At 30.3% G+C, this 25,110-nt stretch overlaps 2 protein-coding genes across 4 annotated transcripts in view; both read left to right on the forward strand.

Annotated features, from left to right (window-relative positions):
• The window catches only part of LOC134683354 (protein saal1-like), a 41,946-nt gene extending 40,205 nt beyond the window's left edge, over nt 1-1,741 (forward strand). The window contains exon 12 of the mRNA XM_063542609.1: nt 1,032-1,741. Within this exon, the coding sequence (XP_063398679.1) occupies nt 1,032-1,316 (285 nt within the window). The 3' untranslated portion in view covers nt 1,317-1,741. The remainder of the gene's footprint in view (nt 1-1,031) is intronic.
• Nucleotides 1,742-9,210: 7,469 nt separating this feature from the next.
• The window catches only part of LOC134683355 (uncharacterized), a 55,340-nt gene continuing 39,440 nt past the window's right edge, over nt 9,211-25,110 (forward strand). For 2 of the 3 annotated variants that reach the window (XM_063542611.1, XM_063542612.1), the window contains exons 1-3: nt 9,214-10,019; nt 11,977-11,998; nt 24,544-24,615. In XM_063542611.1, coding sequence (XP_063398681.1) covers nt 9,964-10,019; nt 11,977-11,998; nt 24,544-24,615 — 150 coding nt within the window. In that variant the 5' untranslated portion in view covers nt 9,214-9,963. Of the gene's footprint in view, nt 10,020-11,976; nt 11,999-24,543; nt 24,616-25,110 lie in introns of all 3 variants that reach the window. The other variant, XM_063542610.1, reaches the window with a different exon arrangement.

Below are 25,110 nucleotides of genomic sequence, written 5' to 3' on the forward strand. Positions count from 1 at the left end.
TTTCGACTGATTTTAATCATTCAAACTGATTTAATTTGAAACGAGTTCATGGACCCCTATTTTTCTAAACAGCAATTTGTTTCATTTTGCAGGGAGATTATGTGACCCAAATTTTACTAAACTGTAAATAGAGGATTTTTTTGAAATTTGAAAAACATGCAGCAAAAAATGACGTATTTTCCTCAATTAATGAACATTTGATAAATATGAGCTATTTCTGAATAAAAAAATGCATATTTTTTAGGACACTTATGAAATACAGAAATTACCAATTATTTTACAAAAAAACGATTTGTGTTTATCTTTTATAACAAAAAAGTGATGTCTTTCTTTCGAAAAAGAAATTACGGCCACAAATCCAAATTTTAAGCAAATATAAAAAATTTCGACCTCATTTTACTCAAAAAGTAGCACATGAAGGTATATTTTTTATTACATATTTGATTTAATCAGGTAAAAAATAGCCTATATGCAAATTTTCACGAACTTGTAAATACAGGATCAAAACTGTATCCCATGCCCTTAAATATGAATTACGTTGGATCTTATGATACTTTCGAGAACACCACCCCAATTCCACAAATACAAACATAAAACAAGAATGACAAATATGTAAATCATAAAAAGGACAGAATACATTCAAAATACAGATAGTCCATAATGGAGGACGCCCAAAAATTTGAACAGAACAGTAAGCTTAGATTTTATACAAGTGATGACATATTGAATACATTGATTATTATAACAATTAAACAAAATCAAATATTTCTGAACAGGACAATTACATACAGGGTAATTTTAAAGTGAAGTATTCTGCTTGCAAAATATATTCTTTCTGTATAAAACCAAATTTTTTAGCATCACTTATGTTAAACACAAGATGTATATTGTTATTTTGGCAGCAACAATTTTAGCAACTAAATTTTGATGCCACATTTCATAAAAGGGGAGATAAGTTAAATTATGTAAGGATGATAGATTTGTAGAGTTACCTCCCATTCAATAATAACATGTTTTATTACTTTATACAGATGAAAGATAGTGACAGTGAAAATGAAAGTGAAGAAGAAACACAAAAGACAGATGTAACCAAGTTTTTGTCGTATCTCAATGATTCTTGTAGTAGATGTCGAATTAACTATCTTGTTCTAACAATGAAGGAGTCCATTAATGAAGCATTTAACCCAACAGAACTTTTAACAGATTTAGCTGCTGAACATAAAAAGGAACGATTGGCGAGGATAACTGCTGATGCCCTTGCAGGCAGAAACTTAGACAGATCAAACTCAAATACAGACAGTCAAAATAATACTTAGTTATACAATTCCTACAAGAATCAAATTAATTAGTAATAAAAGTTAGAAAGAACTCTAAAGAAATTTATTTTGGTAGTTCTAAGGTAGGTCTGTAAAGTTAATGTTGCTATAGAAACCAGAAAACTTTTGACCAATGAAAAATTAGTCATATCCCTGACTGAACAAATGAAAAATAGGAAGGTTTTGTATCATCAAAATTAGTAGATGTGGTATCAATGCCACTGAGACAACTATCCACAAGTTAACTTGGAAGTAACACAGTGAAGATTCAAATGATTATTTTGTACTAATCATGAACATGATTTAGCATAGGTATGCATGTAATATTATGATGAATATAATCACTCATGACTCAACCAATCCTGTACTTATTGTATCTTGGTGAAAATCTGCATCAGTCCAGAATATTAAAGACTCGCATATAAAGTTAAACTGTTAGTTTTTGTTTTATTGACTTTCACATACAAGATCAGTTCTGAGATGCCGTCCTGACATGCAATCACATAAATATATATATATATATAACCTGGTGTAATGATGCAGTTTAAAAAGTATAGCATATAACCTGGTGTAATGATGCAGTTTAAAAAGTATAGCGATGAAAAAGGGAACCAACTTAAATTCAAGATTAGATTTTTGATATTAAAAAGGAGATGTGGTATGATTGCCAATGAGAAAACTCTTCACAAGAGACCAAAATGACACAGAAATTAACAATTATTGGTCACTATATGGTCTTCAACAATGAGCAAAGCCTATACCACATAGTCAGCTATAAATGGCCCCAAAATGACAATGTACAGACATTTGAGTTCAGATCTATAATTGTGAGTGACCTACAACATGTACAATGGCCAGGTGAACAGATGTTTTCAGTGGGATATTAAAAATGTTTATAAAAGTTGCATCACTGTTATACACTTAACACTTCACTGACCTGTAGTCCAGTCAAACTAAGTTTTAACCTCAAACTAATTGCAACAGAAAATGTTTTAGTTCTAATCTATAGCATTAAGCCCTAAATATGCACAGAAAAAAAGTCCCATAGAATCTAACTTGAGTAAAACTCAAAATCAACATTTTAGTTTCCTATTGAAATGAACATTGGAAGGGGAGATCACTCTGCAAAAATAAGTCTTTTTTTGTTAGTTATTGGTTGATTATCTTAAAATTTATGTGTTGTGGGTATTTTTTTAAACATTTTTTATGAAAGAAATCAAATTTGAGATTCTTTACCTTGACATGTTAACAATTCAATTAATGGTCAACTAATGAATTCTATATTGTTAAATGTTATATTTTACATATAAGATTTAAGTTTATTAAGGGAGCTGTGATGTCTGTATCAATCTATTTATATTTTAATCGTCTACACTAAGTCATCGTATGACCCAAGTAATCAGGATAGTGTTAGAACTTAAATACATGGATTATTACAGTATACATATACAGTGCTCAAACTTCTTTAATAATCAGAAGAAAATATAATTTGTCTGTCTGACCTGAGAAGGAGAGGTGTTAGACTGGAGACTCGGAGTCTATTTTTTTTATATTTATGTATTGGATAAAAGTGTAATATTGCAATCACTGTGAGATTGTTTGGTGATGTATTGGTTCTATATGTTTGTCTTTCCCCGTCTTTGTCTTTCTATTTTGAGCAGCTAGACAGTGAACACTTATATGGGGGTCTCATTGGGGGGGTTCCGATCATTGGTCCCGCTGACTGTTTTGACAGATTCCTGTATCCCGCTTACACTATGTTCGTAAGCAATTCTTATATTTTTGTCATTTCCCTGGTCCAGCTAGACCTCATTTCCCGTTTTCACGACACAATAATTTGACTTTCACGCGTCACGCTTACAAAAAATAAGCAATCCCGCGTCACGCTTAGACCCCAATGAGACCCACTTATATGATCTGTCACCTTCTGTGTGTTTGCTGACACAATCTGTTGAATGAACTTAAATAAAGTTTAACACACATTTCTCCAATTCTAAAGGACAGAATGACGTCATATTTGGTAAGCATATCAACAGTGATAGCTTTTATGTGTAATATGACTGGTTGTCAACACTTTGGATTACGAGTGGTGGGGAATACCTTGTATGACAATGCTTGCATTCTTGTTTCATCTGTAAACAACCAAGACTGTATGATTATATGTATGTCTGCTACGATTTGATGAACTATACAATTGAGAATGGAAATGTGGAATATGTCAAAGAGGAACCAACCCAACCAAAGAGCAGAAAACAGACGAAGGCAACCAATAGGTCTTCAACACAGCAAGTAAATCACAGACACAGAGGTGGGCTTCAGCTGGCCCCTAATAAAAAAATGAGTACTATTTATATTTTCCTTTTAATGTGAATGTAAACCAACTTATTGTTTAAGATAATTTTGATCTAAGTCCTTTCAAAAGAATGTTATACTTATTCACGACTATTTACATTCATGTTATTTTTCTACTCACAAAAGTCTTAAAAATAATCTGCGAAAATAAGTTGGTGTACAGTGATTAAATGACTCAAAACTCTGGCTTGACTACTTGAAGATCGATGTTGAAATTTAAAACTGTAGTTACTAATTCCTTTAATTGGATTTGCATTTTCATATGGCTTATTGACCATAAATCCTTAAACAAATGGTCTTTAAACTTTTATGTTTCAAGTATATTCATATATGTCATAACTACAGATTAAAGTAATTGCAATATAATTTTATAGATTTGTAGTAAATCATAAGCTACATTAAAAATTGACAAAAATAAGTTGCAGGATGCCATTGATTTTCACAAATTAAAATTCTGAAATTAATCGCAATGCTATAAAATTGGACTAATGAGGTTATTTAAGGGGAAATTTGCAATAGATCTTATGACTTCATTAAGTTAAAAAAAACATGGCAAAATTTCCATAGAGTCATCTGTGCTGGAAGATTTTTTTGCCAGTGAGTAGTCGCAAATTTTTGTTTTAATTCACATTGTATTTAATGATTGGTACCTAAATATACTTCGTGTTGAAGGCCGTACTTTAACCTATAATGGTTTAATTTTTAAATTGTTATTTGGATGGAGAGTTGTCTCATTGGCACTCACACCACATCTTCCTATATCTATTCTTAGTTCAAATTAGTAATAAATTGTAAGCTATATTTTGTATGTTATATTTTATTGAATATTGAATGTAACAGAATGTGCATATTACAGAGTACTTCGGTCTGTAAAAGATTGCACTTGGATTAGTGTGTTAATCTTTAAAGATTATCTTTGATGGATTATATTAATCTACTAATCAGACATCTGATATACTCCTAATGGTTCATAGTTATAATTGGTTTACAAGTCATTAATTGTGGGTTGTTTTTTATTTCCTCATGAAAATAATCATTAATGGATCAAAATGAAAAGGAATAAATATACCAGAAATATTCTAGATTTAAGAATTTTTCTGTCTATGAAGAAATAACATAAAAAATGTGGTGCACACTGAATAAACATAATAACTTTTTAATTCAGTACACTGAAAACTTGGACAATTTATAGCTGTAATTCAACAAACTGAAAAAGAGACACTTTAGTCTATTAAGATAGCACATTTTAAGTACCTTGTACCGTGTAAACACAGGTACAATAAATTCAGAGCATTGAGGAAGGGGACAGCATGTAAAATAAGGGGCAGAACATTGTGTTTTAGTACTCTGAAAAGAATTACAGCACATTTCTGTAATATGTTACATTGAAAATGTGACTTCAGTAGCCCATTGCTGTAATTCAGTATACTGTAAATGGCAAATATCTTTTCAGAATAAAAGAGAGGGGAAATGGATATTTCATTAGTCCAAATTTGAAAAGCAACAATATTTCAATATTCCAAAAGTTATAGAAATAAAGCTACTGAAAAAGTAGTGTTCTGAAAAAATGATTTATGGTTTTCTTGATTGGTATACAAACTTTCTTAAATGTACAACAAAAGTATTAAATATTTTGTTTTTGAGACATGAGGTCAAAGGATAGAATACTGAGGACATTTGAATTGATTTTGTGTTATAAGTATACTACTACATGACAAGATACTTTATGTTGTTCTATTCAACTTCACACCTTTTTAAATCCTTTATAACCAAATCAAGAATAAACATTTTTAAATTGAATTTTCACTGATGAATTATTTGAATTAAATGCCGACCAAACGTTTTCCATTTTGAATGTGAACAATTGTATTCTCATTTATATTCGAACTTACATATATGTATGCAAGGTACACTTTCATCCTTTTGAAATTTATTGAGTTATGTAAATTTACTTTTACATTTAGATTTTCAATCGATTATGCACCATGTCAATCACACGGAAAAGTCTTTTGAACGTTTTACTGATGTCAGTTTTAAGTCTCACGGCAAACAATCAAGTCAAGATTGTCAATACATTTTTCAGATTGTATACATACAAATATATTTCTATGTACTAGTTTTATCAGTAGTAAGAAAAGATAATAATTGTGATGTTTGGATATTGCGTAATGGTAACAGTACTTTAGGTTCCTTATATATCTTAATATTATGTACAAAATGACATCCTGTTTCCAAGAGAAGTAGTTTATTATTTTGGTTTTGTTTCAATTATTTTTGTTAAGAATATACCTTTTGTAAGTTAATAAAATTGAGAATGGAAATGGGGAATGTGTCAAAGAGACAACAACCCGACCAAAATAAAAAAAAAAAAAAAAAAAAAAAAAAAAAAAAAAAAAACACAACAGCAGAAGGTCACCAACAGGTCTTCAATGTAGCGAGAAATTCCCGCACCCGGAGGCGTCCTTCAGCTGGCCCCTAAACAAATATATACTAGTTCAGTGATAATGAACGCCATACTAATTTCCAATTTGTACACAAGAAACTAAAATTTAAATAATACAAGACTAACAAAGGCCAGAGGCTCCTGACTTGGGACAGGCGCAAAAATGCGGCGGGGTTAAACATGTTTGTGAGATCTCAACCCTCCCCCTATACCTCTAACCAGTGTAGAAAAGTAAAAGCATAACAATACGCACATTAAAATTCAGTTCAAGAGAAGTCCGAGTCTGATGTCAGAAGATGTAACCAAAGAAAATAAACAAAATGACAATAATACATAATGCTTATTTTTGTTTATTTGTTTGGAGAAGCACATTTTATCCAACACCAATATTATTATGTAAAAGCAAGTACAGTATGAGGGCAGACACAAAAAATGGTTTTGTAAAATTACAAATATTGGTCTCGAAAATACACTGTTATCATCAGATTTGTTAACCCTTTACTCCGTAATGACGCTTTTTGATGCTACTTCCTTTACTTCATAATGAAGCCTTTTGACGCCTGTGTAGTCCCTCAGTTGAAACGTATTGCCTATGAAAAAACTTTATCAGACTTTAAAAAAATTGTATCTAATATAAAAAGGATATACATGACAATATCTGACTGGAATTTCATCAATGCATTATTACTGTAAACCTGAAAAAAAAACTGATAATTTTTTTTTATTGAAAAAGTCCTATGCAAATCAAGTTTGTAAAAATAAAAATTCCATAGAGGAAGGGGTTAATGCAATTGCAAGGGAAAGTGGCTTTTCCAACATATATAAAGGTGGAGAATTAACATCGATGCAGCCACTTTCATTTTCATGAGGTTTGAGGCCAAAATAGATCCTTACCAGACCTACTACCTACTTCTTATATGCCTCTGAAGATGTTTGGGTTATAATTAGGGGAAATACTAAATAGTAATCAGAAATGGGTATGTGAAGTTATCTATGTATTTTATTATAATATATACATTATGGTTTTCTCTTCTGTAAAATAATGTGAGTTATATTACACTGATTTTTGAAAGATAAATACATCAAAGTTGAAAATACAGTTGAAGGATTTAAATTCATAATTTGACAAAAATTTGCCTTTTCTTATGAACTTTATATTTTTTTCAACTTAGACTTGTGGGCTAGATGAGTAAAGAGTAATGGTATATTGTCATAAAATAGTCTGGTTTAAGTTGACAAAAGACATCACAACTATTAATCCCTGATATTTCACAGTTTAAAATTAAAGGTTATATTCCCCACAATTCAGTTTTATTCTTTACAAGCATCTAGATACACAGATATTTGACACACTCCCCATTTCAAATCTCAATTTTAGATATAATCCACAAATGTAAATTCATTTCCATTCCAGACATATCTCATATGTTGAAATCAGCTATCAAACTTTTTGATTTTGACCATTATTTAAAATATCTAGTCCTATTTATTTGATTTATGTGAGTTGGACCAAATTATACATGGTCATTTAGGGTTAATGTTGTGTGACTGATTTATTTCAGTGTAATATTACAACAGTTTGTGTGATTTGTCCTTGAGGGAAAATTATCCAATGCTTTCTATGGTTAAATTCTTGTATAATGTAAAGCTTCTGTATTATCCTGATATAAAAAAAATGATGTGGTATGATTGCAAATGAGACAACTCTCCACAAGAAACCAAAGGACACAGACATTAACAACTATAGGTCACCGTATGGGTCATGATGAGTAATCTATTAAGTGTAATGAATTGTCTGTTGCTGAAAATCAAACAATATTTAACATCTTTTTCCAATGGTTTAAATGTGTTTGTTAAATATTGTCAAGTTGGTTTAATGAAATTTATCCACAAACTACCATATTTTCCCATTTACATAGCAGTTTCTACCCCTGATTACACAGTTCAATAAACATAGTTAATTATAGTGTGGGTGGGGCATCAGTGTACTGTGAACACATTATTGTTTAAACATCCATAGATGTCTTTACAACACAAGTCAGACCATGGAAGTATACATGCAAATACATTGGCATTCCACATACCAAAGATATGTCATGAATTATTTGTTAAGGTCAAGTAACAGTAAATGGGCTATGTCACAGATTTCAGTAAAATTTTGCATACATCTCTTGATGGATAAACTTCAAGTGAAAATTGAAAAGAATGATGCATTTATCTCATTTAGCATTTGAAATATTATTGATTGAATTCTTACAAATTGGGTGAATATTTGTATGGAAAGCACATAAAATGGGCCAGAAACCTTCTTAAATTTGTCTTCAAATTGTAGAATCTCTTATTCTACTCCATAGATTTTTCTTAAAGAACTAAAGAACTATTTGTTGTTGATACGTAAATTTCTGTTTTAATGATATAAAAAAATATATTTTGATTTGCAGTTGGAATTCAGCAAGCCAAGGTGGCATGCAAAATTTTAGCAAAATCTGCAATATAGCCCATTTACTATTACATGACCTTAAAAGAACCCCATGATTGACAAGAAATATGATATGGTATGATTGCTCTCCACAAGAGGCCAAAATGACATAGAAATTATCAACTATAGGTCATTGTGTGGCCTTTAACAATAAGCAATACCAAAACTGCATATTTAGATATAAGAGGCGCTGAAATGACAAAGTAAAACAATTCAAATTAATAAGAAAGAGGCCTGATTTATGTACAAAACAATAAAAGAAAGAAAAAGATAAGGACAAGGAAGAAGAAATGAGGACAGCAGAAAGGAGACACAGACCAGGAGAAGATGGATAGAGGTGAAAGGTCATTTATAAGATCACACACTTGACTGAATATATTTTTCTTAGATAGAAAACAAAAAAAATAATAAAATTGTTTTAAGCAACAACTGTTTATTTGTTTATTATTAAATACCAATACTTTTGAATTCTTATCTATACAAAATATTCAATCAAAGTTTTGACTGTATTGGTGTCTGTTCTTTAATAGATATATAAATATTGTCAACATTTCATATCGGAATGGACTCACTGGTCACAAAGAATACATTTAAATAATTTATATATCAAAGTTATAACCGTGATAAACACATTAATACAATGGGAACTAAAATGATACATTTTATTAGTATTATAAATATTGATCTGCTGGATTTAATAACTTGGGTTACTGACAACTAAGTTTTGTCAAACCACTTTGAGTAAGAGTTGAAATCAAATCTGAAATGGAATAATGTGCATGAAAGGTGATCTATGGGTACACGATAAGAAACGATTGTTCATTTCACTTGTACAACCATATGCAAATAATGGATTAAGATTAAACGACCGTAAGTGCTGAATTTAAATCCCAGTGTATGAACAGGGAAAGACGTGATATGAACGCTATACTTTCTCTTATAACTCAGTAAAGAATTGTTTAACACTATGTGATAGTTACGTGAGGGTATAATTATTCACCATCCATAAACATGGAAAGAAGGATCAGGAAAATATCAATTCCATTTAGACTTGGATTTAATACTATTTTGGTATTTTTGTGCCAAGGAAACTAATGTTGGGATTTTTTCAATAAATTATTCATATTTCAATTGTATATTTTATTTCTATCAATATATACTTTTAAGGTAGATGAAACCTTACTAAAAAGATTCATGGATGAATGAAAGAAAACATGCTTAAATTGGAATTTGAAGCAGATAAATTGATGAATATGATCTTCAAATTATATAGATGGAAAATTTGTGAAAATTGTGTGAAGTTCAAACAAATTGTGGATTAAATCCATTCTAGCAGTGGAGGAAACAAAATTGTCAGAGTATTTTTTGGAAGAATGTTCCACATAGATTGTCCACGTTTCCGTGGATTTATGTCATGGGATGAATTAGGGTAAGTCCATTTCTTTATACCTAGTTTGGTTTATGTCTGTCTAACATATTGCAGTCATCATTTTACACAATTTAATAATAATAAAAACATGAATAAAAGGAGTTGTGAATACTTCAAAAATAAAAAGGCTGTTTTCAAGACATTTCAGTTTTGTTAGTAGACTATTTTTAAAATTCATTTAACAGCATAGTAACAACTGATAGTATTGAACTAAATTGATTTCTTCCGAAATGTACACAAAGTTAATTCACTTCTAGTTGTAATGTTTGTTACAGAAATTGATTACTAATAAAAATATTAACAAACTTAAGTGTGTAATAAACCAGAAACTTTATAGTGCTATAAATAATGGTCATATTTGGAATCTTTTGAAGTTTTTCAATTTGCCTAGGAAATAGCTTGAAGCTTAATATGGATTTTTATATCAGTTTTCCTGTAATTATTGTTTTTGAAGCTGGTCACGAAATTTGTGTAAAGAAGTATTATTGGTTTATTTATTTTTTTGGCTTCTGACAGATTGAGTGGCTATTATCTTTTTAATCACTCTTTATTAAGCAAAAATACTGATAAAAAACTATAAACTCAGCAAATCAGGCGTTGACTTTCATAAACTTAAAGTAAGAAGATGTGGTATGATTGTCAATGAGGCAACTCTCAAAGATACCAAATAGGGGTTTTAATCAAAAGAAATAGTAATTGTTTTCTTTTCTTTAATGTTTGTACCTCATCAGAACATTAATTTATAGTTGTGGACTAGAGATATACTGTTCAGTCACTGCTTTTCTGTTTCACACATGAAACTTAAAATGTGCAACATCAAGGACTTATTTTGGGAGATTTAGTCTAGTTTGTTATGATATATTAGATGTTTTTATACCATTATTATAACTACAAGAAAAGGAGCAAAACAAACTTCAATGATTATCCAAAGATATGTTGTAAAAAAAAAGTTAAATATAAGGAATAAATCTGTAATAAAATGTTAAGGAAGATAGTTAGCATCTTTTAAGTAGCATGTTATAAATCTGTGTAAGATGTCTTTTAAAGATTTAACTAGATTTTAAAAAATCAAATGAAACTTATGAAGCACTGTAAGTTTAGTATTTGTAATTTTTGATACAGCTTCCTTATAAAGAACTCCATGGACTTTAAATAACAAAATATTGATTATACTTTGACATGTGGTAACAATGCTGTTTAACTATTAATATTATTATGAAAAGTATAATGATGTAATTATACTCTTATAATGTGATGTAATGTAAGCCCTTCAATCCACTTTCCTTTACTAAATGCATAATCATGTAAATTTCATGTAAATTGATCTACCAAGATTTAAAAATTCAATAAAATATTCAATGGCATTTTATTACTAGGTGAAATGCACCTGTTTTAGCCTAAGTAAAATATTTATCGTCTTGTAAACTCTGTTGGCCAAACACCAACGTTATGTACTTTTACCTTCAGTATTCATCTGGTGGACAAATAATGTTGACATTTAGAAATAAATGCAATATCAGCAAAGGACAGTACACTAAAAATATTTAAGTTTAAATAGAAAGTCTGTCGAACATTTGACACAGAATCAAAAATGTGATGGACTTGTATCTTAGTACCAGCAAAGAATTTATAATATCCTTAGGTCTAAATTCTTGTCTTGCTGGAACTTTGACCTTCTTTTGCTGAATATTGTCCTTGTTTTACCAAATGAGACAAGAAAATTTGACATATACAATGAAAAAACAAAAAATGATGAGAAAAAGTATAAAACAGATTCAGAATTAGAGATATTACTATATATACTTCATTGATATTTTTTATATATGTTTGGTTACTTTGGTATATTTTTCATTGATATATTTTATATATGTTTGATATATTTTTCATTGATATATTTTATATATGTTTGATATATTTTTCATTGATATATTTTATATATGTTTGGTATATTTTTCAGATGTCTTGCAAGAGCTGTTGGGGTAAGTTTAATATATACTTTATAAGTGTAATGTCTGAATTAGGTATAATGAGAAAATGTCAGTATGCACAGCTTGGTGTAATGTCTTGTTCCCATGTTTTACCTTATAAGAGATTATTAGTGATGTGGTCATTGTTCTTGCTTGCTTATGATATTGCATTATGCTGTGGTCAATGACTTATAAAGCCAATTACAATCCCTTGATAGGTATTGGTCATATACCTATTTCAGTCTCTGCTTTACCTGCTTTTACTATCACTGCATGTTTCATAACACAATACATTAGACATGTAATAGACATGAAAATGAGACACATTGACTGAATTTACCAGAATCACAGGAAAATAAAGTTGAATTTGTCATTTGAAATCTGTAGAGTTATTGAGGATGAATTTTGTGTCATAGAAGGGAATATATGATATTTTGAAAATTTCGGTGTCTTTAATGTGCTTTTCATGTCTGAAGTGATTAGAGTAAGATTTATTTGGATATTCCATCAGCAGTATAATAAGACTGAATGTGTCTGACTGTGTGCTTTATCTCTGGCTGAGTCAAACTCAGTAGAGAATGACTTAAACTTTCAAATGACCTAGCTGATGGACTAAAAAACATTAAATGTAATCCTTGTAGAATGAGATATAGTCATAGAGAAGACTGTGTTGCTCATAATTATTGTGGGGTTATCAAATAATTTGTCTGACACAACCATCAAAGTTGTCTATTAAAAGTTCCTGAAGCTACATGAGCATCATATTTATCTATAGCAGGTATGCATTATTTCACATTTGTTTATCTGGAATAAAGAACCTGTTTTTCCAAGAAAAAATAATAGTTATGATAACATTTTAACAGCCTCTTGTAAAAGTTAGCTTCCTGTTTAGGCCATTGCATGTCCTTGCAATTGTGTGATAGTGTCTGTACGGTAGCTTCAAGTAGTCTCTTTCCTTGAATAAGGAGATGTGATATGCTTGGCAAGGTGAACTAACTACCAAAGTTCAAATGAAGTGTACATATATAAACAATTATAGACAAACAAATTAAACTGCCTTCAACACTTTGTAAAAACATTATCATTTTGTCAGCTTTAAAAGGCCCTTAAACATGAAAATGTAAATTCATCCGAGAAAACTAGCTAACAGGCTTATATATAACTAACAATTAATGAAAAACATAATATGACAGACATGAACCAACAACAACCACTGAGCTACAGGCTCCTGACTTTGGACATTCACAAAAAGAATGTTGTATGGTTAAGCATGTTTGTGAGTGCTCAAACTCTTCTTAGTTATGACAGTGGTTTAACAGCACAATATAAGATCAAATTGTTAAAAAAAGTTGCAAATTAGCACCATATAAGAGCACTCACAGCTACTGAAAATTAGTTCAAAGCCAATTACAAATAATGAATAAATCATGTTCTATCAGAACATTTCACTGTCTAAAGTTGCAATCGCAACAATTTTTATATACACCCTCTCTGGGTGCTGAATTATATCTCACTGTGTTTATCACCCATTGGTGGATTTTGGCTGTTTTCTGACTTTTAATTGTGTTGTTGTCTCTTTGACTCATTCCACATTTCCAGACCAATTGGTGGATTTTAGCTGTTTTCTGACTTTTGGATGGATATTGTCTCTTTGACTCATACCCAATTTCTAGACCAACTATTGGTTTCTGGCTGTTTTCTGCCTTTTGGTTGGGTTGTCTCATTGACACATTCCCCATTTCTAGACCCATTGGTGGTTTTTGGCTGTTTTCTGCCTTTTGGTTGGGTTGTCTCATTGACACATTCCCCATTTCTAGAACCCATTGGTGGTTTTTGGATGTTTTCTGCCTTTTGGTTGGGTTGTCTCTTTGACACATTCCCCATTTCTAGACCCATTGGTGGTTTTTGGCTGTTTTCTGCCTTTTGGTTGGGTTGTCTCTTTGACACATTCCCCATTTCTAGACCCATTGGTTGTTTTTGGCTGTTTTCTGCCATTTGATTGGGTTGATTCTTTGACACATTCTCATTTCCATTTTCTATTTTATACAAGTTTTTGTTGTGCTATAATTACCAAATGTCAAATAAATTGTATTAATTTTGAATGCCATATCAATTTTTATTGTATAGCAATATAATATTTCCCACAGAAAGTAACCAAAAGTTAGAGTGCAATGAATCTTCAAATTCATGACGTCATCAACGTCACAATCTTAGTATAAACCATTTTTTACTTGCAAAAATTATATTGCTATACAATAAAAGGGTAATTGCATGAATATTGGGGAATATTGTCCCTCGTAGAACATTTATTGCACTCGCAAGCTCCTGCATTACAAAATTCTACTCTGGGCAATATTCCCCAATATTCATGCAATAAACCTATAGTATTAGCCAGATTTCTATACACTAGTAATTGATTGATATTTGATCTTGACACTGATATACAATAATAATGTTTGTGTATTAGCCAGATTAATCTCTATTTGATCTCTTAATCAGATAAATATATTGTATCTAACTCAAATTAAATATTTGGATTTCAGATTAAAGATTTTATCACATAAAAAGATTTTAAATGTGATAACTTTGATTTATATGGTTGGTCAGTGTGAAGAGACTATCCAAAGAATACACTTGAAAATAACGTAACGTTTTGTTCTTTTTTTTTAAAATAAGGAGATGTGGTATGATTTCCAATGAGGCATAACTATTCAACAAACACCATAGAACACAACTGTAAACAACTAAAGGTCTACATATGACCTTCAACAATAACCAAAAAACATACTCTTTAGTAAGCTAAAAACATGCCCCAGGGTAAATAAATGTAGAAAAGTTCAATTTTGAAATTAAATTTTTTTGTTTTTGTTTGTTATAAATTATTAGGTTGACATATGAATTAAAATATTGAAAATGCAGGTTGAATTGAAAATAATAAAAAATTCCAGTTTTGATATAATTTATACAATGGCAATATTTTTTTTAATTTAAGGACATGTGATCGATTTGTCTGTTTCAACATAGATAAAAACATTTGTTTTCTCCAATAAAAGTTGTCTTTTTGTTATACTTAAAGTACTGAATGAATGGACATATTTGAATTGTTTAAATACTTGTGTAGCAGACTTGATCTTGTAACAATAATGGTCTAGTTAATTTCAATAAATACTTTTGTTATATCACTGAATACAATGTTTCAAATTATGATAACCAATAACTTATTAACCATTGGGGTAGAAAATCAAGATTTTATTTATAGTATACTGATTTATGACAAATATCTTACATCAAGTTATTCTGGTTCTTTAAAAAGGACAACTCTTCAAAATGCAATAAATGCAAAAAAGTATTAATAATATTTATACATTGTCATATTTTTTTATTAATTGATATATTTAGTTGTAAATGAGAAAAAAAACTATAAGTAGGGAATGAAGAGTATTGTAGCTTGTAGCTATTTCTTAGGTTAGGAAATATATAGTTCTCAGATCTGCATACTTACTCTACAAGAGCACCCCCCAGTTTTTGGTGTGGTTCATGTTGCTTGATCCTTAGTCATACCCGTAGCCAGGGGGGTTCAGGGGGTTTGGACGAACCCCCCCTTGAAAACAAATAAGCACTGTTAAAGTTGATGTTCTGTTCGAATTGTGACTGTTAAAGTCAAGTTTGTGAGTCAAACGAACCCCCCTTTGGAAATTCCTGGCAACGGGCCTGTTAGTTGTCTATGTTGTGTATTGTGCATAGTTCTCTTTTGAGTTTTTTCCATGGTGTTTTCAGTTTATTTTTGACTTATGATTTTAATTGTCTATAATGTATCTTTCACCACTGTGGTAACAGAAGTTTTAAATAATTCATTCTTAAGTAATTTTTTGCTCGAATATTCAAATTGTTTGCATAATATCAAGAATTATTTCAATTGACTTCTGATACCTATTATAATATTCCATAGATTATTTGATGCAATTTGAAAAAGGGTTAAACTAAAAGAAATATAAATTTAGCCTATTTTGTACTTTCTGAAAAATATTCATAAAATAAAAAGCCAGTGATGATTTATAACATTATGGAAGTTTAATGTGAAAAAAAAACATTTGAATATCATGAACATTTTAATTCTCCATTTCATATACATTTTGCTTGTAATGTAAAATAATCCTAAAAGGTTTAAAAGTAAATTAAATAAAAGAGAGGCATTCATTATTAATTTATAATTATTATAGAAATCATTATTATGTGGGTGTTTAAAGGTTTATTATTTCCACACCAATATTTATAATTATAGATGGGGTTTATGGTCTATAACTAGGAACAAGGACTAGTATTTAATAAAACATTGTATGACAAAGCATATTTTAACCAGTGATAACAGTTTAAAATCTACATGAGAAAGTCTATTCTTTAGTAAACAGAATTTCAAGTTCAAAATTCTATATATCACTGCTCTGCTCTACATAGGCAGGTCACAAGGAGAGTGTTGTTGTAGTAGTTAGAACATTGGACTGCAAACACAAAGGGTCCTGGTTCAATACCTGTTCCAGGGAGAAAATTTCAGGGAACAAATTTTCAACTCAGAAGGGGACGATAAATAGCTGACCCCTGTTAAATTTCTTGCACGTAAAAGACACCTTTAACAGGCTATTATTTGAACTTGGAATTATTTTTAATTATTGAAGTTGCTTGATTTCTAGTTATTGAAATTTTTAATGAATTCCATGCTTATTCTGTACTGAAATGTTGTGTGCTGCAAACAACACTTTCTATTACAAAGAAAATAGTATATTTTCAATGGAATGTACAGTGCCGCGCACAACACTATTTAACCAAAATACATTGTATGGAAAGTGTTATTAACCGCTCAAAAGATCATAATACCAAATAAACATGGAATTTATCAAAAACTTTAAACACAAGAAATTATGCAAATTCCATAATCAAAAATAATTCCAAGTTCAAATAATAGCCTGTTCTTTGTAGATTTCAAAAAAAGAGTATGCTAATACCACAACAAGGCACTCACACCCGCAAAGTGGAAAGGGATTAATATAAATTGCAATAACTTGTTTCCCAATCCACTATAAATAAATATGTTTAAAACTACATAGGCTATTGTTGTATTATGAGAGACAGCAACTACATGCAACACAATTGTGAATTGTGGAAATTACTGTGTATCATGTTGTTCATTGTTTTGTACTTAAACCTGGCTGTTAGTTTTATTGTTATACCCCCGCTTTAAAAAAGGGGGGGGGGTATACTGTTTTACCTCTGTATGGTCTGAGAACACAATTAATTCGTAGTGCATTTCTTTTAGAACTTAAGTGAAAATTAAAAAAATCCCACCTGCGCTTTCTCAATGAAACTTTTACAGTGTGTTTTACTACTTTTGGGACAAATTATATCTAAATTATAGAAAACTTCATCGTCTCTAACTCAAAATATGGACAATTTTATCTTTAGGGCGTCTTGAAATCTTTTGACAGCTTCCGAAGTGCTCATTTTCAACCTTTTTCAGCTGGACCAAATCACTACTTTCCTTTAAAATTCTGGACCCGAATTTTTTTACAGCATAATTTTATCCCCCTACTTGCAATTTGAGGCATTGAACATGGAGAAATAAATTTGGAAGGGGTATAAAAATTAATGGCAAGTAACCCACTGTCAACACTAGGGACTATATTTGTGAACAACGAAAATCAAGGGACGACAATGGTGGTCTCGGACCTAATAGGGTAGAAAGAGTTGACAAATCTTAAAAAAACTTGGTATGAAAAAAGCTTAATAAATTATAACACTGCTTACAAAGTTTCATGACAATAGAATGTATATTATAGACATTAAGTTAAGTTCTATACTCATCTTTGCGTGTAAAATTTTGACGTTAAAATTGCAAAATTTCAACTATCAACATTTGGGGCTTTAAAAATTAAAATATTGCAAAAAAATACTTTTTAAATGCCTTAATATATAACTTATCATGTACTAGAAGCAATAGAGTACTCATTTGATTTATCAGACTTGGCATAATTATTCAAAAGTCAAATTTATATGAGCCTGCGCCTAAAAATTTAGGTTTTTCAATGAAGGGGGAGCTTACATGAAGATGTGATATTTTCCAACAATTTTAAATTTGTGAAGCTTTTTGGTTATAAATAATCCTTACATATGTATTGAAAGTACTTTAAATGGAAAGAAAAGTTACAAATAACATATCATATTAGTTTAAAAGGGTCTTTGGCCAAGTAAGACTGGAAAAAATTTAAGGTCAATTTAGGCCGTGCCACATATTTACATTAAAAAATGCATATTGAGGCTATAAGAAATAAAAATTTGTGTCTTTTTTATCATTTCTATACTCATGTGACATGATACAACAAATCTGAGCACAAAAAGACTTTTGCAATTAACTTTTCTTACAAGCAGTATGGGCTGATACAAAGATTTTTGCCTTTTTAGGGAAAAACTTGCATGCAATTTATTCTCAACAGGCTTATATTTTAACCACTTGCTATCCTACAGAAGAAAAAAAATGTATTATGTGAAATGGAACAGGTACAATAGACATTGTAAAGTGCATTTGATACTAATTTAGTGAGGTCTTTAATATGGACATCAAATTTTATGTATCAAGCTCCCCCCTATTGACTTCATCCAAACAAGGCGTTAGACAAGGGTCATTTATACAACTCATTTTGCACATTTTGTCTGAGATAAACTTCTTTTCTGTAGATTCAGAGTTCATAAATAAGTAAAAGAAGCAGATAAAGGCATAGAAAAACAAATATTGACACATGAAAACCTGTCAGATAGAAAGTCAGGATGCCATTTATGCATCAATATTGAAAAAAAATATAAAATGCCTATTTTGACCATAAAATGCCAAAGTCATTTTTGCAGAAATTCTATAAAATAAAAGTTTAAATCCTTTAGTTTCATGCTATTTGACAAGTTGACACCATCAAATCATTTAGGGAAGTTGCCAGAGTACAAATTCTATATTTACAGATTTCACCTCTTAGGTCCGAGAACACAATTAATTCGTAGTGCATTTCTTTTAGAACTTAAGTGAAAATTAAAAAAATCCCACCTGCGCTTTCTCAATGAAACTTTTACAGTGTGTTTTACTACTTTTGGGACAAATTATATCTAAATTATAGAAAACTTCATCGTCTCTAACTCAAAATATGGACAATTTTATCTTTAGGGCGTCTTGAAATCTTTTGACAGCTTCCGAAGTGCTCATTTTCAACCTTTTTCAGCTGGACCAAATCACTACTTTCCTTTAAAATTCTGGACCCGAATTTTTTTACAGCATAATTTTATCCCCCTACTTGCAATTTGAGGCATTGAACATGGAGAAATAAATTTGGAAGGGGTATAAAAATTAATGGCAAGTAACCCACTGTCAACACTAGGGACTATATTTGTGAACAACGAAAATCAAGGGACGACAATGGTGGTCTCGGACCGTCTGTCCTTCAGTCAGTCCGTCCGTCCCATGAATATTTTTTGTTGCATTTTTCTCAGGAACTACAATACAAGGATTTCTGAAATTTGGTTTCAGGGTTTATCTAAGTCAGCTATACGGTGTGATGCGTTTTCAGATTGATTTCTTGACCACTTCCTGTTTACCGAACACTTGTATGATTTTACACATGATAGCCAAGTTGAAAATTTTCGTCACATTTTTCTCAGGAACTACAATACAAGGATTTCTGAAATTTGGTTTCATGATTTATATAAGTCAGCTATACCGTGTGATGCGTTTTCAGATTCATCACTCGACAACTTCCTGTTTACCGAACACTTGCATATTTTTACACTATTAGTATTATCAACTTGCGACGGGGGTATCATCAGTGAGCAGTAGCTTGCAGTTTCACTTGTTTGAATAGTTTTACATTTGTCGCTAACTAGGCTGTTTATTGGTTACTATGTGGTATGGGTTTTGCTTGTTGTTGAAGGATGTAGTTTGGTCTCTGATAGAAAGTTGTCTCATTGGCAATCATACTATATCTCATAGTTTTATCAGACTTGACCAGATTTAGCTGATTGCAAGAAGATATTAAAAAACATGTCTTCAAAGTTGAAGACCTAATGTCATTCTCTTATTTTAGTGTTGTTTGGTTGCTGTGTCATTGACATATTTTACCTTCTATAAGGGGGATAGGAGGGGTCCTGATCCCGAAATCCCGGGCTTAAAAATACGAAATCTCAAGGTCCTGAATTTAAATAATTTAAATCCTGATATCCTGAATTTCAAAAAAAAAAGAATTCCCGGATCCCGCCAGGTCATTCCCAAGCTTAAAAACACCCGATCCCAGAGTCCCCATAAAGGTCATATCCCCCCTCTTTTATTGCAATTCTGTTTTTTTTTGTTTTTTTTTTCCAAAAGCAACATGTAGTACATTGTCACACGTTGTGTAAAATCACTAGATATACACTGTGAAGGCAATAGCTAGATCTAAACAATATTTGTGATATATTTGACTATTTTTTTTGTTATCATCCCAATCAATCTTATTAGTTATAAGTAATTTCAAATTTAATTATTTCTGTTTGTTAAAGTATTGAATAAAGTATATGATTGCAGTAATTATATATATATAAAGTTTTAATTAGTTTGCTCATTTCAACTTAGGTCAAACTGCCAACACAAATTTATTTGTGAGATTTAATCATTACATAATGAATTGTCTTTTTGTTCCATAAATTAATCTGCCTTAATGGTGGTCATATTTACCCCAATAAGGCAACAATTCAGAATATTTGATGGTCAATAGATGAAAAAGTATCTCGACCTTTTTTGGTACATGCATAATAAAGTTTACATATGGTTTAGCCAAAGAATTAGTAATTTCCATAATTTTAAAAGGTTTTAAAAAGTTTATAAGATATAAAGTCATGATTATTATATTTGACAATCATTTAAAAGTTAAAATGGTATTATGATAGCCATAAAGCTTATAAAATGTCTTCAGAAAGTGAAGCACCCTTCAAACTTAGAACAGATAGTGTTTACATAGTACGAATTATTGACCTTTCCATGATATGCCAGGGTCTAAAGTAAATATTTATCATTACACTGTAGAGATAGCTCTGAGACCAAAAAACTGATATTGCATTTTCGTCACAAAAATTATAGATCCTTTTGGAAATTAAATCAGAAAATGAAATTTCAGCTAAATTTAAGACTTAAAGAAATATGCAATGCTGCAAAGCTTTCAATTTGGAAATCACTTTCCAGTTTTAACTTTATGATGGGAAAAAAGAAAGTCATTGAATTTTCTATGACATTATGTGTATTGTATATAAATTTAGAAAAAAATGACCAATGCTAGCTATATATATAATACTCTCAAAATCCATTGAAATATTAGATTTGGACACATATAAGAAAATAGATTTTATGTTAGCTAAGTTGTAATGCACCAAAACAAAAGGAAATAATATGTATAGAATTTTCTTGTTACTTCATAACTCAGCAATTTTTATTTTTATATTATTGGTTTATGATAAATAAGATTGTATATAGGGTTACAATATAACAACAATTCTTCTTCAAAGAAATATAAAATATGAAAATTTATCAATTTGATATCTTGACATATGAAATTGAATTGATGTATTGAGATATTAGAAAGTATTATATTTAGCCGGGATTTATCAGAAATATAATGTATCGGTTAATACTTGTTTGACATAACAACTTTCCTTATCAAATAGCATGAAAGACAAATTTAAACCTCTCTGTATTTGTATAAAGTATACATATCTAAACAGCCGAGTAACAGAACAAGATTTAGTTCTGTGTTTTGAGGGAATGTATTAAACAAATATCTTTGTAAAGAAATGTGGTAACTGTTTATGTAATTTGTTTGGATTTGTCTTAGTGATAAATAGATTTTTAATTTATGTGTTCATCAATTTATCTTGTAAATGACTCAATAAAATTCACATTTCATTCATCCACTGTGAGATGACTTTGTAATCTGGATTTAAAGTTTGTCAGGTATAAGTTCTTAGCCATTATATTGAGATGTATAAAGTCTGACTGTATAACAGAATTTTGATCTCTGTTCTGGTCATTCCGGAGCAAATATTATGTTACATCCATAATGGTTTGAGAGATTAGATAGAGTTTAATGTTGCAAACTGTCATTGTGATATTAGGCCACATTTAATATGGCCCATATTACCCCAGTTTTAGTGAAATTCTAGGTCTTAGATTTCAATAATACTCAGTGGCCTAGTGGTCTAAGTAGTTACTACGGTAATCACTAGCCAGTCAACACTGAGGTTGTGAGTTCGAACCCCGCTTATGTGGGTGCACTCATCTCCAGTGTCAGTTTTCTTATCGAAGGTCACTTATCGGGCATATTTTTTTATTTTGGCCTTATGAAAAAGAAGGTGTATCAATATTCCAAGACACAATTGATTGATCTTGTCCAGATTCAAACCAAAGAATCATAACTTTTATTGTTGCCCTTCATTGTAAAGTCGTAGTGAGACACACAGCAAATTTTACACCATTTTACAGTTTAGTAGGGTCCATATTACTCCAGTTTTCATGAAACTCTAGGCCTAAGATTTCAATAATACTTCATCTTTGTAGTATAATCTCCCTATTTCATTATTCAGACTCATACATTTGCTCTTTATAACTTAAATTTACAGTAAATATTCTGTTTGTTTTATAGTGGTACATATAATTACACAATGTCTTTACATTCCAGTTGATATTGAAAAGACAGTAAGATACCACATGGTCCGAGACCACAATTGTTGTCCCTTGATTTTTGTTGTTCACGAATATAGTCCGTAGTGTTTACAGTGGGTTATTTGCCAATATTTTTCATACCCCTTCCAAATTTATTTCTCCATGTTTGATGCCTCAAATTGGAAGTAGGGGGGTAAAATTACACTGTAAAAAAATTTGGGTCCAGAATTTTAAAGGAAAGTAGTGATTTGGTCTAGCTGAAAAAGTTAAAAAATTAGCACTGCAGAAGATGTCAAAAGATTTCAAGACGCCCTAACCATAAAATTGTCTATATTTTGAGATGAAGTTTTCTATAATTTTGATATAGTTAATCCCAAAAGTAGTGCAACACAATGTAAAAATTTCATTGAGAAAGCGCAGGTGGGATTTTTTTAATTTTCATTTATGTTCTAAAAGAAATGCACTAAGAATTAATTGTGGTCTCGGACCAGTACATTTACTGGCATGTAACAGTTTTGATAAGAAAATAAGAAAAATGATGAACCAAAACCATGCATGGAGCAACATGTTTTTAAAACTTTTTACAACACAATGATTTTCTTAGTAAATCTGGATTGTGAATTGTTTAAGTTGACATAAACAATTTTGAACAGATCTACTTATCAGCTCAGAATGCCATATAAAGTAAATTATGACACGGTCTTTACAATTTTTATTTATGTGAAGTGTTTTACTAAAACAATAATCCTAAAACATATACGTAATCTGAATGGGTGCTTCAAAATAAAGAAGAAAGAAAAACTCTACTTTGAAAGGGGAGATAATTTATGGTTCAAAAACAAAACCACATATTTGTCATAGCTGTAAATTTTATAAAGATACCTACTAGTTTGGCTTAAAACATCAAGATAGCAAAGTTTCCTTATAATGGAGTCAAAGACAAAATAATCTTTCAAGAATTTATGTGGGCATGTCAAATTCATTATTTTCAAAATTTGAACAATTTTCATGCAGGATATACTGCAAACACAAACTTACCTGCATAATGTCTGAAAAGTGTTTATTAAAGGATGTACTTAGGTGAAATTAAACAAAGTAAGAATTTAAAATTGATACTATAAGATGGAAAAGCATTAGTTAAGATTCAAAATAAGGTAAAATTATTGATAGGTCATGAGCCTCCTTTTCGAGATATTTGATGTTTTAAATATGGCGGAAAAAAGGCTTACTCTAACTTTTACCTTATATTTGCATTGGTTTAACTTGGGTCTCAAATCAAAAGAAAGAAAATCAAGAATCTGCTTAAATTTTGGAAAGTTACCTTTTATGAGCTATTTAACCTAATATAAAAAGCTAAATGGGTGTTATGGGGCAAAATATTTTACCTTGTAACATAGCCAAAAATACGACGGAGTCTGAACATCTGACACAAATTTCATCACCTCACCTTACATCCTTAAATAAATACTTTTCAGACATTATGCATTAAAGTTTGTATTTGCAGTAAATTCTGCATGAAAAGTGTATTCAAATTTTGATAGGAAACTTTGTTGTTACCAACCAAAAAAATGAAATTTGGCATGCCTACTTAAATACATCCTTTACAGAAGTTTGTCCATACAACTACTGTGGTATGTTACTGTTTTACTAGCAATGAATTTTGAAATTAAATTGGATCTAACTATTTTAAGTATTGTAGATTGTTGGGTTGTTGGGTTGATGTCTCATAAGCATACAATTTTTCCTTTTTCTTTTGATTGGTTCTTTTAATTTACCAACAGCATGTTTCTGTAATATTATCTTTTTATGTTTACATGATTCATTTCATTTTTACTTTCAGTTTCCAACAGATTTATTTAAGACTAACTTAACAAAGCATGTTACAGCAGAGGATCATGGAATGAATGTAGAGGTATGTAAAACAAACAAACAAAACATGTGTATGTACAAGTATGTGATATAACAATGAATGTAGAGGTATGTTAAAACAAACAAACAAACAAAACATGTGTATGTACAAGTATGGGATATAACAATGAATGTAGAGGTATGTTAAAACAAACAAACAAACAAAACATGTGTATGTACAAGTATGGGATATAACAATGAATGTAGAGGTTTGTTAAAACAAACAAACAAAACATGTGTATGTACATGTATGGGATATAACAATGAATGTAGAGGTATGTTAAAACAAACAAACAAAACATGTGTATGTACATGTATGGGATATAACAATGAAAATAGAGGTATGTTAAAACAAACAAACAAAACATGTGTTTGAAAAAAACCAACAAACCAACAAACATGTGTATGTAAAAACAAACAAACAAACAAAGCATGGGATATAACAATGAATGTAGAGATATTTAAAAACAAACAAACAAGTAAAACATGTGTATGTATA

The sequence above is a fragment of the Mytilus trossulus genome, chromosome 9, assembly GCF_036588685.1.
Source record: "Mytilus trossulus isolate FHL-02 chromosome 9, PNRI_Mtr1.1.1.hap1, whole genome shotgun sequence".
Taxonomy (NCBI): domain Eukaryota; kingdom Metazoa; phylum Mollusca; class Bivalvia; order Mytilida; family Mytilidae; genus Mytilus; species Mytilus trossulus.